At 36.5% G+C, this 16,884-nt stretch overlaps 1 protein-coding gene across 1 annotated transcript; it reads left to right on the top strand.

Annotated features, from left to right (window-relative positions):
• Positions 1 to 8,877: 8,877 nt before the first annotated feature.
• Positions 8,878 to 11,207, top strand: LOC104111550 (mitochondrial pyruvate carrier 1-like). The gene is made up of 5 exons (XM_009621277.4): positions 8,878 to 9,104; positions 9,913 to 10,027; positions 10,141 to 10,195; positions 10,388 to 10,523; positions 10,762 to 11,207. The coding sequence occupies exons 2-5, from the start codon at positions 9,935 to 9,937 to the stop codon at positions 10,793 to 10,795; spliced, it is 318 nt and encodes a 105-aa protein (XP_009619572.1). The 5' UTR covers positions 8,878 to 9,104; positions 9,913 to 9,934; the 3' UTR covers positions 10,796 to 11,207.
• The last annotated feature ends 5,677 nt before the right edge of the window (positions 11,208 to 16,884 follow it).

Genomic DNA, 16,884 nt, shown 5'->3' with positions numbered 1-16,884 from the left:
GGATCAGTATGGTAATGGTATGATCGATTATTTTGGTTTTTTCGATGGGGCTGAGGCTTTACCGGTGTTTTATGACAATACTCTTGGGGTTTGGAGACCTGCTTGACTTGGTTGAGTTAGATAAATTTAGTTACATAGCTTTGTTATGTGCAAATGGGTTTCGTAGAGTTCTCGATGATTTCTACCACGACTTGGGATGGACTTTTTCTATAGTCATATGAAGTTTGTTGTGCGTTGTGATTTTCTCCTGAATGGGATCAAGTGGAAGGTTTAAGTTAATTGAGTATGTATTATTCTTGCGACTCAGAGTTGATAATGGGGTTCTCGTGTTTTCATATGATGGCCTGATAGAGGCGGTATGCCGTGTGAGATTGAGATTTACATGTGCAAGTATACAGTTCAGTGTCAAAAGAAAGGTCATGAGTTCTAGATGGAATTGACAGTTTCAGATATGTAGAAGAATTTTAGCACTACCTGGTATCACCTGAGAAGTCTGCGCATTTCAGAAAGTGCCTTGTGTTCTGACTTACGGATGCGTCATTAGTATTGCGGTACTTGCTTGGTAGATCGACTACTGATGTTCGGATTTTTCTATGTGGCATAGAAGGATTATAGACGTATTTCTCGTGGAATGATTATGTATGAAGGATGTGTCAGTCATTTGAGTGGTGGAGATGGAATTCGATCTGATGATTCTATTGTACTCTTATGTTTTGGAGACTAGAGTCTCAAGGGCAGACTGTTTCTTGGTTGCGGACTGCAAAGATATGGCCAAGTTAGCCAGTTGAAGGTATGTGTTGTGGATAGGTTCTAGTGGATCTTTGAAAAGGTTATCTACTCATTTCTTTAGAATTAGAATCGATTTGGAGGCCACTGGTAGGCCTAATGAGGATGCGTATTCTATATCAGGTCGTATTTGTTGATTCAGCACGGCTATTATTGAGGGGTGAATCATTCAGTTAGAGTTAATCTTGTTTGTGTTCTGATATGATTTATATGTTACACTTCTATGCTATGTTGGGTTGCGATCTGTTGGTTATTGGCACACATGATGCAGTTCTGTTTGGGCCTTGTGGCGGAATTCTAGCGAGATGGTACTTGGGATGTCAAATGGTTGATTGCATATTGGTTATGGTCATTCCTGTTGGTGGTATATTGTGCTATCTGTTTCTCTGTAGTTATGGTCATGCACTTCGTGTGGTTGTCGATTTGCGTATGATTATTGAATTTGAGCATTAAAGTTTGAGGTATTTCATGTGGATCAGTGTTTGGATTGGGCCATGCACCGCGACAGAGTTATGTTGGGATATGATCCTTTGTGTGAGATTCGTGTGTCATAGTTCTACTATGCATGATGGGTTCATATCATTGAGCTTGTGGTGGTATCTGTTGGGCTTGCGGGATAGTTCTCTCATTTGATTCTCCTCCCGTTACTTGAATTGTTGCTTATTTGGTGCATAGATTGCATGGTATGTGGCTCTAAGTGATATTGGTGTGTCATGTCGATCGAGCAGCTTGTACTAGATGAGATGAGGTTAGTGAACCTGGAATGAGCACTATCAGATTTTATTACGGTATGTTTGGAAGAATAATATCTTTAGCCGACTTAGAATTGGGGCTATAGTTCTTGTTTGGCGAGAGAGATCCATGACTTGAAGATTTGATGGGTGGTTATGAGTCTCTGCGTGTTTCTTTCATCATTGGCAGTGTACAAAGGTTTAGAACAAGGTTTTAATTTACATGATGTTTGTTACCGGTACCGGGTTTGTTATTGAGCAGATATTGTGGTCTGGAGTTATTGCTATGAGTATCTTAGCTATGTGGTATATCATGTGATTACCTTTTGGTTTGTGGTTATTGCTTGATTCGGCTTGTTCAGACTTACACAGTGTATAGATAGAAGAATCTGGTCTTGTAATGGATTTCAGAGATTGAGGATTTGATTCTAAGATTTATGGACTAAGGTTGAAGTAAAGATCTTCAGTTATGTTGTGTGGTCAGGCTTATATGGATTGGGGTTATGTGGGATCATCCATGGGTATGTGTACGGTGAGTTTACACAGTGATTTGATGGCTTTGGAATGTCTCTTGGCATGTTCGAGGATGAATGTATGTTTAAGTGGGGAGAATGTAACGACCCAACCAATCGATTTGAGCATTTGCATTTCGTTCAGCTGTTTGAAGTTTTGAGTAGCTTCATATGATGAATTATGACTTGTGTGAATCGTCGATTTTGGTTTTCAGGTGATTTAGAATTGATTTTGGGAGAATGATTCTCATTTTAGAAGCTTTAAGTTGGAAGAGTTGACCAAGTTTGAATTTTGTGTATTTGACCTCGGATTGGACTTTTGATGATTTTGTTAGGTTTGTATTGTGATGTCCAGATTTGCATTTGGAAGTTTCTAGAAGGTTTCAACACTATTTGGCAAAAGTTGAAAATTTGAAAGTTTGGGACGTTCATAGGTTTGATCGGGAGTTGACTTTGATATTATCGAGTTCTAATTGTTATTACGAGAGTATAAATAGGTTATTTATGTCATTTGGAACTTAAGCGCAAAATTTGAGATCATTCCGAGTTAATTTGATATGTTTCGGCACGAGTTTTGGAAGTTCAAATTTCATTAAGTTTGATTTAAGGTGCGATTCATGGTTTTGATGTTGTTATGTGTGATTTGAGGCCTCGAGTAGGTCAGTGTTTGTGTTTTGGGACTTGTTGGTATGTTTGGAAGGGGTCTCTAGGGGTTCAGGCGAGTTTCGGGATGTGGTTCGGATCATTTGGAAACATGTTGGTTATGGCTGGTTTGCGCGGGGATCTGGTGTCATCGCACCTATGAAAAATAGGCCACAGGTTCGGATCCGCAAATGTGGTTAAGGAGGCGCAAAAGCGAAAAATCTAGGTTGGGGCAAGAAATCACAGATGCGGAAGTTAAAGCGCATCTGGGGGAGCGCAGAAGCGGTATGGGCGCAGAAGCGGCGCATGTCATCGCACTTGCGATGTCGCAGAAGCGGATTTTCTTCTGCAGGTGCGGGAGGTCGGGATTATGTGTGTTACTCGCAGAAGCGAGGTCCAGGTCGCAAAAGCGACTCTGCAGGTACGATGTGTTGTCCACAAATGCAGAAGTGTTGGGTATATATATATATATCGAGGGATTATTCATTTATTCACATTTTGAGTTGGGGAGCTCAGTTTTGGTCGACTGTGGAGAGGATTTTCACCACATGGATTTAGGCAAGTATTTTCTACTCAGTTTTGATTATATTTCATGATTCCATCTTCGATTTTGGCATTTGATTGATGATTTTTAAGTCAGAAATTGGGGGGTTTTGCATAAACTTTACTAAAATGAATTATCGAGTTTTGAATATAGATTTAGAGTCAGATTTGAGTGAAATTAGTACGATTGGACTCGTAATTGAATGGGTTGTCGGATTTTGTGAGTTTTGTCGGGTTTTGAGGTGCGGGCCCGGGGTTGACTTTGAGTATTTAGATAAAAATTCGGCCTTTATTATTTGGGTTTGTTTCCTTTGGCATTATTTGATATTTGTGAGTTGCTTTTCTCTAGTTTTGAGTTGTTCGATGGTCAATTCACACGGGATGGCGTTCCTAGAGTATTGGTTGGCTTGCTCGGTATTTGTCTTGGCTTGCTTGAGGTAAGTATCTTATTTAAACTTGGTTGAGGTACTAGGTGCCTGGATTATTTGTGATAACAACATGCTATGGGTGCGCATATGTGTGGGGTTTGAGCCCATATGTCAGCACCGAGGTATTTATCCATTCTCGGGATCGTGCTTAGGCTATAATATGCCTTGAAATGACTGTTAATCTTTAAGCTATAATGTTTTTCATATTTGTAACATTGTTGTGAACTATTTGAGTCATGTTTGAGGTTACGAAGAGGCTAATTCCCTGAATAAACTTGGTAATTACTACTTTTGTGATGAAATTATCGATTTGAGCTATGATAGCACACTTTGCACATGCCTACACCTTAGCATGTCACTTATACCGGTCCAGGATCATGAAATATGATATTCAGTGATCATATACATGTGGTCTTGTATATTTTCCTCTATGTGATATGATTTGGATTGGATGTCAATGTCACACCAGGCAGATTGTATTGTTATGCATGTGACCACGACGGGAGGATTGTATTGTTATGTCCGTGACCACACCGGGCGGATTGTATTTTTATGCCTGTGACCATGCTGGGCGGATTGTATTGTTATGCTTGTGACAACGCCGAGCGAATTTTATTGTGATGTGTGTGACCACGCCGGGCGAATTGTGTCGTTATGCGTGTGATCATGCCGGGCCGATCCGTTATATTGAGCTTGTGACCACGCTGGGTAGATTATTATATTGAGCTTGTGACCATGCTGGGCTGGTAGCACATTGAGTTGGTCGTGCTTGTGTGTGGATATGGATCCATCCCCCTAGGGTCACCCTCTCATGTTTCTCTCTTGATGGTGTACACATGGATTGTGAGAAATTGATAGGTTTCTTGTTGATGTGAGCTCTGGGAAAGCTGGTTATTACTATTTGGATCGGGTTTCATGCCGCAACAAGACTTATTGGATTATTTTTATATGGATCGGGTTGCGCACCGCAACAGACAGATATTTGGTTATTGCATTTCATCTTTACTTGCAATTTCTTTGACTATTTACCTGATTTACTTGCACTTCATTATATGCTGGATTGTTGACTGAGTAGAACACTTTAAAATAAAGAATTGTGAGCACCAAGGTGGTTTTACCTGTAATTTACCTGATTTAATCATATATCTGTTCTATACTTGTTGAATTTATGAACTGCACAAGTGATCAGCGAGTATCATTTATAGTTCTTGCTTCTATTACCTCACCGAGGTTAGTTAGGATTCTTATTGAGTTCATGGGTCGGTTGTACTCATACTATACTTCTGCACCTTGCGTGCAGATCTTGGAGGTGATGTTGTTGTGTACTGCAGGAGCTGGCATTGAAGATGTACTTGTATTCTGATTATAGCTACCACTCGTCCTTGGTAGCTTTAGATTTGCAAACCTATTGATGTATATTTTGAACAACTGATGTATTTATTTCGTACTAGCTTTGTAAATTCTAAATCTTAGAAGCTCATGATTTGTACTACCAGTCCTTGGAATTTTGTATATAGTTTCATGTATTTCATTTATCTATCCCTTATTACTTTATTATAGTTGTATCGACTGTTATCTGGCTCACCTTGCGGGTTGAGTTAGGTGCCATCACGACTAGTTAGATTTTGGATCATGACACAGGGTTTTGACCGGATTTAGTCTTTGATTTTCTTTTGTGTGATAGTACCTCGCAAGGTAAAGAAGTAAAATTGTTAGTGAAATAATATAAAGTAAAATAATATAAATATGAATTATTTTGAAATAATTTTCGTTTGAAATGTTTTTTGAAAATATGTTCTTGAAGATGGTTTATCAACCAACATCAAAATTACGAATCGTACCTCAAATCAACTTAATGAACTTATGAACTTTCAACTTCAACAACTCGCGTCGAATCATATCAAATCAATCCGTAATGACGTCAAATTTTTCATGCATGTCCCAAATGACACAACAGAGCGATTCCAACTCCTGAAATTGCAATTTGAACCCAATATCAATAAAGTCAACTCCCGGTCAAACCTCTCAACATTCCAAATCATCAACTTTCTAACTTTTGTCAAAATGCATCAAATCAGCCTACTGACCTCCAAATCCAAATCCGAGCATATGCCTAAGTCCAAAATCACCACACAAAGCTATTTGAATCAACAAAATACCATTCTAGAGTCGTCTATACAAAGTCAAACTCCGATCAACTCTTGTCACTTAAGCTTCTAAAACAAGAATTATTCTTCCAAATCAATCCCGAATTATCCAAAAATTAAACTCGACCGCACACGTAAGTCATAATATATAATATGAAGCTTTTTGAGACATTAAGCTACCAAACAGGACGCTAAAATGACATATCGGGTCATTACACGCTATAGTAAGAAAATATTTGTATCCATCACGAGTGTTAGTTTTATATGGTCCACATGTGTCCATATGAATAAGCTCAAAAATTGAATTAGTGGAAATGTAGTTATTGGAAAAAGGCAGCTTGGCCTGCCTTGCTTTTGCACAAACATCACAGGCAATATTAGAATTGGAAAGAGATGACAAATTGAAATTTGATAAATTCTTTGTACAAGTAAAAGGAAAATGCCCCAATCTCCTATGCCATAGGCTTACAGTAGGGGGAAATTGATTAGGATTAGACTTAGAAGCACTACTAGGAGAATTAGAAGTTGTACAAGTAATACTGCTATTATAATTAGATTTTGAAACTAGAACATCTGCAGAAACTGCATTAGGGAAAGCTAAAAATGAACTAGGCTTGAGTTTAGATCCTAATACTTTTTCACTCTCTTGTCATATTGTTTTTCACTCATGGATTCTTGATTCTGGAGCATCAGAATATATGAACTATGACAAGTTTATCCTTAAAAAATAACACCCTTGTCTACAACATTGTATGTAAATCACTCACAAAGAAAGTGTCACTATTTTATTAGATCCGGTTCTTCATAATGTTCTGTTTGTGCATGATTCCGGGTTCAATCTTCTTTCAGTTCATAAGTTCACCACTCAGTTAAATTGTTTGTTGATTTTTTATTCTTTTGGTACAATATTACAGGCCCCTTCAATGAAGAGTCAAGTAGTTCTTGGTGAATTTAAACAAGGGCTCTATCTATTCAAGACAGCCCTAGAGGTGTGATGATACCAGCACAGGTTGCAGAGACATTAGCATAAGAGATCTGATCACTTTGTTGTCCAACCTTGACCTCTTGGAGTAACTGGAACAATTGAGAAAACTGCTCCTGTGTGATCACATTCCCAGTAGAGGTATTTCCCAGATCCTGAACTGACTGAGTGTTGCTTGAATCAGAGTCAATTGCTGAAGCATTATTATGTGTTGTAGGCTGAAACTATTTGATTTTGGTGAATTTGAAATCTGGTGGGAATCCAATCAACCTGTAACAATTTCCAACAACATGATTTGTCATTTTATAATAGGTACAAAATATTCCTCCCTTTTATTTGTCAAAGTTTGTTTTGTATCTCCCTTCTGTGCCAGTGAACTTCTATGTATTTGCAGGTTTCTGCCCTCCATTGAACTTCTGAGTTGACACCATAAAAGCAGCTTTCGAGGGATGATGTGCAGAAACATGCACTTCCCTTTGCTTCTCATCTTGGATTAGTAGAGAGTAGGCATGATGAACTGAAGGAAGAGGATCCATCATTAATATGTTGCTCTTGACTCCTGAGTAAGCTTCATTGAGCCCCATCAAGAATTGTATCAATCTTCCATCCTGATGAGATTTCAAGGTTTTCACCTTGCCTCCACAGATGCATGTGCAGGAGCAATGATCAAAAGTATTAAGTGCATCCAGCTCATCCCAAATCTTTTTAACTTTAGTGAAATAACCTGTTATATCTGAAGCTCCCTGGACTGCATCTGATAGCTCCTTTTAAAGTTGGTACAGTTAAGCTCCATTACATTACCCAAATCTGATCTCTAACTCCTTCCATATATGTCTTGCAGTTTTGGAGTAGAGCATATATTCAGCAATGTCCTTTGACAGTGAGTTGAGTATCCATAAGATCACCATGTCATTGCATCGACTCTAAGCCCTATATTGAGAAGAACCAATAGCTGGAGCAGAGGAAGATCCATCAATGATACCGACTTTATTCTTGGATGAAAGAGCTATAACAATAGCTCTACTCCACCCAGCATAACCTTTTCCATCGAAAAGAGAATTGACCAACACCATTCCTGGTGAATCAGAAGGATGAAGATAGTAAGGGTTAGAAGAATACATTAAGGTAGAGGTTCCAGTAACAGAGAAAGTCTGATCTTCACTGGTAGGATCCATTGAGAAGAAAGAAGACGACTGAAAAAAAAATGAAAAGAGACGAGCACCTAAAGCTCTAATACCATGTAGGATTTCAGAATAGAGAGAATTTTCTTCTATATTCTATTTCGGGTGTATGCTTTGTATTAGACTGTTCTATATATACAAGAAAGAATGCTAAAAAGAATCTTACTCCTCACTAACTAACTCCAGTTGTCTATACATTATTGGCTGGTCTATAACTAATTTATATTCTCTATAAAAAAAAAAGAAAAATATAGTATTATCTATAACTTAGTATCCTATTTCTAGAAGCTGGTAACGTTCCAAAATATTCTTCAAAAGGCTTTAATGTATAGGATCCTTTGGGCCTTTTATGTGTAACTTCTGGGCCCAACTTTGATTGTTCTTGTTTGCTTCATATGGTCTGCTCCGAAGGCCCAATAGAAGCTTTCCCTTTAGCTCAGATATAGATAGTAACGAAGGAGCCCTAAGCTTGTTTTTATCGAACATTTTTCCGTTGTCTGATACCTTGTACATCTCATTAGTTTTACTTGTCAAAATTTCGAACTACAATATTCTATATTGAAGCAATGTGTTTTTGCTTGGGATATTTTTACTCAAATATTATCATCTTAAAAATAATTATTTACCTATTAAATTTTAAAAACTGCGATTAAATATTATAGACGGTCCAAAAATTGGCCATCCAACAAGTTTTTACGGAGTATGGAGCCTCGACTTTTTGCAATGTACCCACAATTCGAATACCCTTCCAAATATCATTTTCGAAGTGGATAAGAATGATACACCTTTATTTATGGCGTACTCTCCTCTGCCCTTTTTGATGCAATAATAATTAATGTGGGTAGATATACCCCCGCGTGACATAACTAATTACACGTGAACGTGATATGGTCTTAAAATTAGGTAACCATAATCTCTGACATTTAAAGTGTCAAATGTATAACTTGGAATTTCAAATGAAACAAAACCAGTTGGTCCAAATCGATTTCCAATGGTTATTTATATAGTCGGCAGCCATTGCTATCACCTTCGCAGCTGCTCATAACTCCAATTCGTATCAAAGCGACCACCGAAAACCTAGCTGCTACTGCTATTTCTCCCTCACCGGCGGCTTCTCTCCCCTTGTTTAGCCATCTGCTGCAGCGGCAAACGGTACTAAGGGCTCATTACTTATTTGGAAGAATTTGCAAATGTTTTCAAAGATTTTGTTTCACTGATAAGTATATTTGAAAGTTCTTCAGATTTTCTTTGGTTGTGGTATATTTTGAAAAAAGTTTGTAAAGCACATATAAATAAAGAACATCTGCAAAGAGGCATTTCATGTCCTTAGCTAAAAATAAGCGCGCAGTTCCCTATTTGTTTTCTCATTAAGAGTAAAATGATTAGGATTGAATTTAATTGCAATTTTCGAATAAGGGTCTTGAGTATGAATTAATAATTTCATTGCATTAATTAAAGTTTGGTTCAGATTATTGGGGCTAGTAGGAAATAAAAATTACCCGTTCGGTGTTTTCACCAAACAAATGCAAGACATGTATCTTATATTCACTAATGGTTAAGTGATATGAATCATTCACCACTCATGATTAAGTGATATGTATTTTTAATATTTTTAACTATTACGGTTAAGTTGCATAATCTGATGTAAACATCAGAGTGCAAATAAGATTTTGTTAATTAAACCCTCGGTGCTAGATAGATAAACCCATAGAAATTAAGTTGCTAGTATTTGTTTTCTGTTATATTATGGAGTTTCTATTTAACATTAGACACCATATCTCTCAACAAATTTAGGAGGTTAGATTTTCAAGCCTGTCTTCTAGGGCGTATCCGATATAGAGAAGATTTCAAGCCTGGTAGACAGCTAGAAATTTGTCATTTATAATGAACATGTCATTTGTTGATACTTGCAAAGTCTTGTAAATTTTGATAAGCTTGGATGTTGTTTAAATATATGCAGAGACAATTGAAATTACAAGTTCATGGCTTTCTTCCGGGCATTCTTGAACAGTCCTGTTGGCCCTAAAACAACTCACTTCTGGGGACCTATGGCCAATTGGGGATTTGTCATTGCTGTGTGTTCCCAACCTCAGTTTGTCGTTTTCGTTAAATTATCTAATGTATAAAGTTCCTTCTCTTTTTTTCTCCGAGTGCAACTCTCTGAAATTTATGTGAACCAATATGTTAGGGAATGATGGATTCAAGGAAGCCCGCAGATGCAATATCCGGGAATATGACTGCAGGTGAATATTATTGTCATTTTACTAAAACAATTGTCTGTTTGTATTGTCCTTTCTTTTTGGTGCAAAATAAGACGATTTTCTGGGGAAGCAGAACTTCTGGTGCTCGGCTTTTGATCTTGCATCAAATATTGTCTCAGTTTTAGACCATTTTAAATTGTGGAATTCTGATTGCTTGTGTCTCTTTGGGTGCAGTATTATGTGTGTATTCCTTATTGTGTATGAGATTTGCATGGATGGTACATCCTCGCAATCATCTGCTTCTGGCTTGCCATGTTTCAAATGAGTCAGTGCAGCTCTATCAACTTTCCCGTTGGCTAAAGCATCAGCGGTAAATGTCTCAATTCACGAGTTCAGTAGTGACATTAGCAGAAATAACAACACTATTTGAACAATTACAAAATACTTCATAAGTTCTGGTACCTGAAGCAGAGTTTGAGCACCTTAATTTGATGTAAATCTGGCAGGATCAACTTTCCCTTTTCCTGTATTAATCACCTTTTAGCTTTTGCCTTCTTGTTTCAGTGAAAAATAAAATCTGATCTTTTTCATGTTGTGCTTATCTTTAGGTACTTGCCGCCGAAGGAAGACAATGTTTCTTAATGACTTAAGTTCCTTCGTTTTCATTCCCCGATAAGTTGACGACCAAAAGAGAGCAAAAGTTGTTTCATTCCGCTTGTACTAAAACAATTTGTATTTTTACACTAAATTATATATATATATATATATGCAAGGTGCCAAATTATTGCATGTTATCTTATTCCTTCGATAATAGAGTTAGCTATCTTTGTGGTAATCTACAAAGTTGTGAAGAGAACCGAACAGATGGAACGAGGGAAGCAGCTCATTGACAACAGCTAGCTCCATAGTCTTCTGCTCATAATCCTAATAACTTATCTGACATTATTGGAGCACCAGAATGGAGTGGTGAAGGAAAATCACATTATTCTTGTACTAACCATTCAACTACTGTTAGCATGAGATAAAGTTCAATATTACTATATATTTGCAACTATCATTCTTCAAAATGTCAGATATTAATGTATTCATCAAAAGCAACACATAAATTCATCAATCGATTACTAACGTTCAAGTTGTGAATTTTATCAACTTTAGTCCCTCAAGTTTGAAGCATCTCATCAAGCTGCATGCAGAAAAGGCATTATTTTCCATCACTGCATAGGTTTTGAAGAATAATTGTAGGTCAATATAAGAATAAATATTCAGGTGACTAAAAACGATTACATGGAATCTATGACCTGCTCTTTAATTTTATTGAAAAAGAAAGTAAAATCCGCAGGAATAAAGCAAAACTTGAACTATTAAGTACCAGAAATACTAGCAACGGTCAAGCGGATTCATCCCATCTAGGAGGTTAAGTGTTTGAAATTTATTTTACCTATTGACTTATTTTTACACCAAATTATTTATAATTTATTTAACCTACCGACACTATTTTTTTTCCAAACTATGAAGTAATCTTTCTGCTTATCGTTTTATTATTCTTATATGAATGATACAAAATAAACGATTAGAAATATACACTATTTGTCACATTTTATGTGGCAGTGTTTTACTGGACTTATAGTTTTAAGAAAGAAAGATAAACTTTCGAAATTTGTGATTCAAAATAAGCATTGATATTTATGTGGCTATAAAATCATCTCATTTAGGTTAAAATGAGAATACTAAAATTAAATTATTTTTAAATATAAAAATATATCAATCTTTGTTGGGATAATTACGGCATGAGTCGGTTGGCCATCTAGTTAACTAATTGTAGACATATAAATTTTATTCAAATTAAACTCATAAAATAATTTGGACTATATTTTAAATTCAAGATATATTGGTCCAAATAGATATTATGGGCTAATATACTTGAATTAATTATATAAATCAAATATATATGGATTAAATAAATAAGTCTTAATCCATTGGGCTAAATTGATGAGCCCACTTCATTAAGCCCGAAATGTCATTTTCCTAGAGGCTCAGTCTGGTGCCACGTGTCAAAATGACAAGGCATGCCAAGTCACATTAAAAGGCCAATGAAACCGCGCCACACGTGCAAGTGATATGTTCTAGTCAATCAAATGCGGCCTTGTCACACTTCAATTTGATTGGTCGGAAAGAGTTTGTTCTTATCATTACTCTTCCCTCCCACAACTATAAATAGAGGTCTTCAAAACCCAGAAAAGACACCAGAAGTTATAACAAGAAGCAAGAAAGAGCTCGTGGATCAATCCCTGCAAATTCCTCCATAAGTTTTAAGCTTCAAGCAATCAAGTTCAAGTTCAACAAATCAAGTTCAAGCTCAAGAACGAAGAACAAATCAAGTTCAAGAACGAAGAACAAATCAAGTTCAAGCTCAAGAACGAAGAACAAATCAAGATTCAAGGAGTACGAGTTCAAATCAAAGTTCGTACTAGTTGAATTCAAGATCATCGTTCGTGACAATAAATATAGGTTCAAGATCAAGCTCAAAGGCCCTTGAATTTATTTACTATTGAAAAGAAGAATCAGAGGATTCATAGAGATTTTACACTCAAATTACTTGAAATCAAATACTACGATTGTTGCAATATTTTTCGGTCTTGATTTTATTTTCTCGACGCAAATTTATTGTCTACAAATTCTGGCATGCCCAGTGGGACAATCTCTACCTCTCATCTCAACTTTTCAATCACCAAAGTTCAAGAACATTAAAATGACTTCAAAGAAAATCAACTCTAGTTCAACTTCCACCAAGGCTGATAATTCCAGGTTCTATGTTGATGTGGAAAGCATTCTCAATATTACTTTTGGAAGCTTTGGACCAGTTACGAGGAGCAAAACAAGCTCGTTAGGACAACAAGCACCCCAAGTGTCGTCCGTATCAACCCCTATTTTAGGATCTTCATCCTCAAAAGGAGCAAGATCTGTCACAAACACACCCGAAGGAGGAAGCGATGTTGCTGAAAAGATCAAGAAAACTCTTGCTCTACTTGACCTCTCCAGATCTAAGTACTCTGTTGTGAAGGAAGATGATGATACTTAAGTGATGGATCCTCCCCACTTACACCACATAGCGTGAGCCAATCGAGGATCAATTTGTGTGACAAGGGATAAATCCTCTTAGTAAAAAAGGAACCTTTTTAAATTTTTTTTATTTTTCTCCTTTCTCTTCCCTTTATTTTCTATTCATACCACAACTAAAAATCCAACAATCCTCACATAAACGGGGAATGGCTATATGATAAAAATATGCATGAAGAACTACGTGATTCGCCAGTAAGGAGTAATCGCATTTTGATAAGTATATTTGCCTTTGAACTTTCTGTAGGGAATATATATCGAATATATTTGGTCAATCGGTAGATTTGATATCTTTGTTTGTCGAGAATTGGTATATACCTAGGCAATATAAGTCACACAATCAATGCTTACCCGTCTTTAGTTTTAATTATTTTGTTCATTTCAACCATGAACGCCGTCTGATTTTATAAGTGCATAGAGAATTAGCCTTACAAAAATTTCCTTGAAGGGGCTTACATTTCAAACTTACATAGATAATTCCTAAACGTGTAATCTCATAGATATATTATTTGATAATCTCATATCAAACTTAGAAACTATTAAAAGCCTTAACACTTTATCCTTATTACTAAATTTTAGCTCATCACGAGAATGGACTAAAATATTATTTGACAATGTTGAAATGTCATTCATAACCTAGGTCTTTGAATCTCCAGTTTACCGCCATGAAAACTTATGTTGGTCATAGTATTATTTCCCTCGATGATCTCTCGACCGTCTCTCTAGTCAGGTATTTAGTAAGTGGATCCGACATATTATCTTTTGATATTACATAGTCAATTATGATAATTCAACTAAAGAGCAATTGTCAAACAGTATTATGGCTTTATCATATGTGAAGAGAGTTTTTGTTATACATAACGCTCTCAGCCCTTTTCTATTGTCGCTTGTCTATCGCAATGTATGCATATAGGTGCAAACTGTTTGGGTCAAAATAGAATATATTCTGAGAAATTTCAAAGTCATTCAGCTTTTTTACCGGCTTTGTCTAAAACAATTAGACTGAATTGTAGATCAGGCGATGCATATCTATTTGGACGATTTAGTCACGACCTGATTCCCACCATAGGCTGTAATGGTGCCCAACGCTAACGTTAGGCAAGCCAACAATAAACCATCAACTCAAACAACCGTCCATAACACTTTTTTTTAAAATCAAGAATTTCAATAATAAAGTGGAGTTAAGTTTAGAAACCATAGTTAAATACTTTGATTCTTACTAAGTCACGAAGTATGAACAAAACATAAAGTGAAATGATATAAATATTATGAACATCTACTAAAAATTTTCAAAATTCGGTGTCACAAATACATGAGTATCTAGTAGAATATACAAAATCACTATAACTATTGTCCGAAAAAAATAGACAGAATAAGATAAACATAGGGGGAACGAAACTCCGGGTGTTGCGGGTCGAAGCATGGAAAACATTTCACCACTAAGTCTTCAACGGATGCGACTACGTGCCCGAGTGACCACCTGGTTTACTTGTCTCAGTACCCGCATAATTAGTACAGAAGTATAGTATGAGCATGTAAATTAACACGAACCCAGTAAGTATCTTGTCTAACCTCGAAGAAGTAGTGACGAGGGGTCGAACTCGACACTTACTAGTGGTCCAATAACAATATACATAAAAGTACACAGGTATGAAACCCAAAAAGTAGCAACGAAAAAGATAAATATAAACAACATGATTCTCGTAAGAATAACTACGAAATCATCAAATACCACAAATTGCCTTGAAGAAAACAAAGAACACCAATATCAAGTACAATGTCAAATCTCAAGTCAGAAAAACTTATATATACTCTGACTCCCTAACAAATATAACGCACGATACTGCCGAGGCGAATGGCCCGATCGCATAAGAGTAGTGTTATATAATATTTCCCAGGTCGTACGGCCCGATCCATATATACATATCATAATACGGTCGAGGTGAATGACCCGCTCACATAATAATATTTTTTAATACTGCCGAGGCAAACAACCTAATCCCACAAGATTAGAGAAACTTTCATCGCGCCACTAGCCCCACTCACAAAGATACGTGTAAGTCAGGAAAACATGGAACTACCGATCACATAAATACAATATGAGGATAGGAATACAAGAGAAAGAATTTTTTTTACCAACAATCAAATATCCCGCCAAAACTTAAAGTAAAGAGGCTCGGTCAAATATGTAAATTCTAGTCTCAAGCTCAGTTATAAATGCAAGTAATCAAACAATCAAGAAAAATTCAAGTAGTACAGTTAAGGCATGATGTAGGCCTTAGAGGGTGTTTGGATTGGCCTAGTTTAAGTGCTTATTGGCTTTTAAATACTTTTCTAATTTTTGTGGTATTTGGTAATGATAAAAAGTGCTTAAAAGCACTTACTTTTAGGCATAAAAATTACAAAAGTAAGCCAAAAGTCAAAAGTTGGATATCACCAACTTATGAATTTTGGCTTTTTAGCTTAAAAGTTATTTTTTAAAAGCCAATCCAAACACTCTCTAAGCCTACCCAGACATAAACAAGAATCTAGCTTATGCACGGACGCTTGTCACCTCGTGCGTACGTAGCACCCAAAGCACGTAGCACATATCAAATAAAATACCTACAGGGATAATTTACTCTTACAAAATTAAACAAGAGACTTATCTTGCTTTCAAGTCCAGTACTCGGTTCCCACACCTTACTTAAACCGTCAAATCGATGCCGAGCAACATAAAACTAGCCAAAGGAACGTACAAACCAATCAATATATGCTCAAAAGCTCATAATTAAACTATTAGAATCAATTTCCAACCCCACTCGAAAAGTAAACAAAAGTCAACCCCGGGCCCACACACCTAAATTTCAAAAACTTTTGAAGATAAATATTTTTCATGGCATCACGAACTCAAATATATAATTTATATCCAACTCCCTAACCAATTTTGTGGTCAAATCATATTTTTTCTAATTTTAGGTTTTCTAACCAAACCTCCCCAAAATTATACTAATTTCGATGTCAGAATCCTCATATAATGCATGTAATTAACTCATAATAGGTAAAACAAATCACTTACCAAGTGATGCTTTGTAACGACCTGACTTGTTGTTTTGAACATTTACGCTCCTTTCAACTATTTGAAGTCTTGAGTAGCTTCATATGATGTATTATGACCAAGTTTGAGTTTGTTTTTGTATTCGACCTCAGAATGGAGTTTTGATGACTATGTTAGGTCCGAATGGTGATTTTGGACTCGGGCGTATGTCCGGAATTTAATTTGGATATTTCTAGGATGCTTTAATGTCGTTTCTTCGAGTATAAGTGGTATTACATTAAGAAAATGAGCTCTAAATTCAGTTTTGATTAAAGTATTATATCCGTATGGAAATTACGGAGCCATAGCAAAAAGAATCATCGAATTCGGACATCGTATGAGAGAGTTATGATCATTTTCGGGTGAAGTAGATATGATTTCCCATCGCCATCGCCTAGGGTAGCATGGGGCGCTATACCTGGCACTAGGAATCTTGAGGTTCTGGAACCATCGTCCCAGGCAGCGCCCCACACCACTTGTGGTGCCCGAAACATTATATACTCATTTCGGCGATCATTTTTTCCCATTTCTCTTGGCC

The sequence above is a fragment of the Nicotiana tomentosiformis genome, chromosome 6 (assembly GCF_000390325.3).
Source record: "Nicotiana tomentosiformis chromosome 6, ASM39032v3, whole genome shotgun sequence".
Classification (NCBI taxonomy): Eukaryota; Viridiplantae; Streptophyta; class Magnoliopsida; order Solanales; family Solanaceae; genus Nicotiana; species Nicotiana tomentosiformis.
Note: the sequence above shows the minus strand (reverse complement) of the source record. Positions and strands in the feature narration are given on the sequence as shown.

What these genes read in the sequence shown, in the direction of transcription:
- LOC104111550 (XM_009621277.4), top strand. Translation starts at nt 9,935, where the DNA reads ATGGCTTTCTTCCGGGCATTCTTGAACAGTCCTGTTGGCCCTAAAACA. An exon ending in ATTGGGGATTTGTCATTGCT is followed by an intron (nt 10,028 to 10,140) that starts GTGTGTTCCCAA and finishes CCAATATGTTAG; the next exon opens with GGAATGATGGATTCAAGGAA. An exon ending in CGTTGGCTAAAGCATCAGCG is followed by an intron (nt 10,524 to 10,761) that starts GTAAATGTCTCA and finishes GCTTATCTTTAG; the next exon opens with GTACTTGCCGCCGAAGGAAG.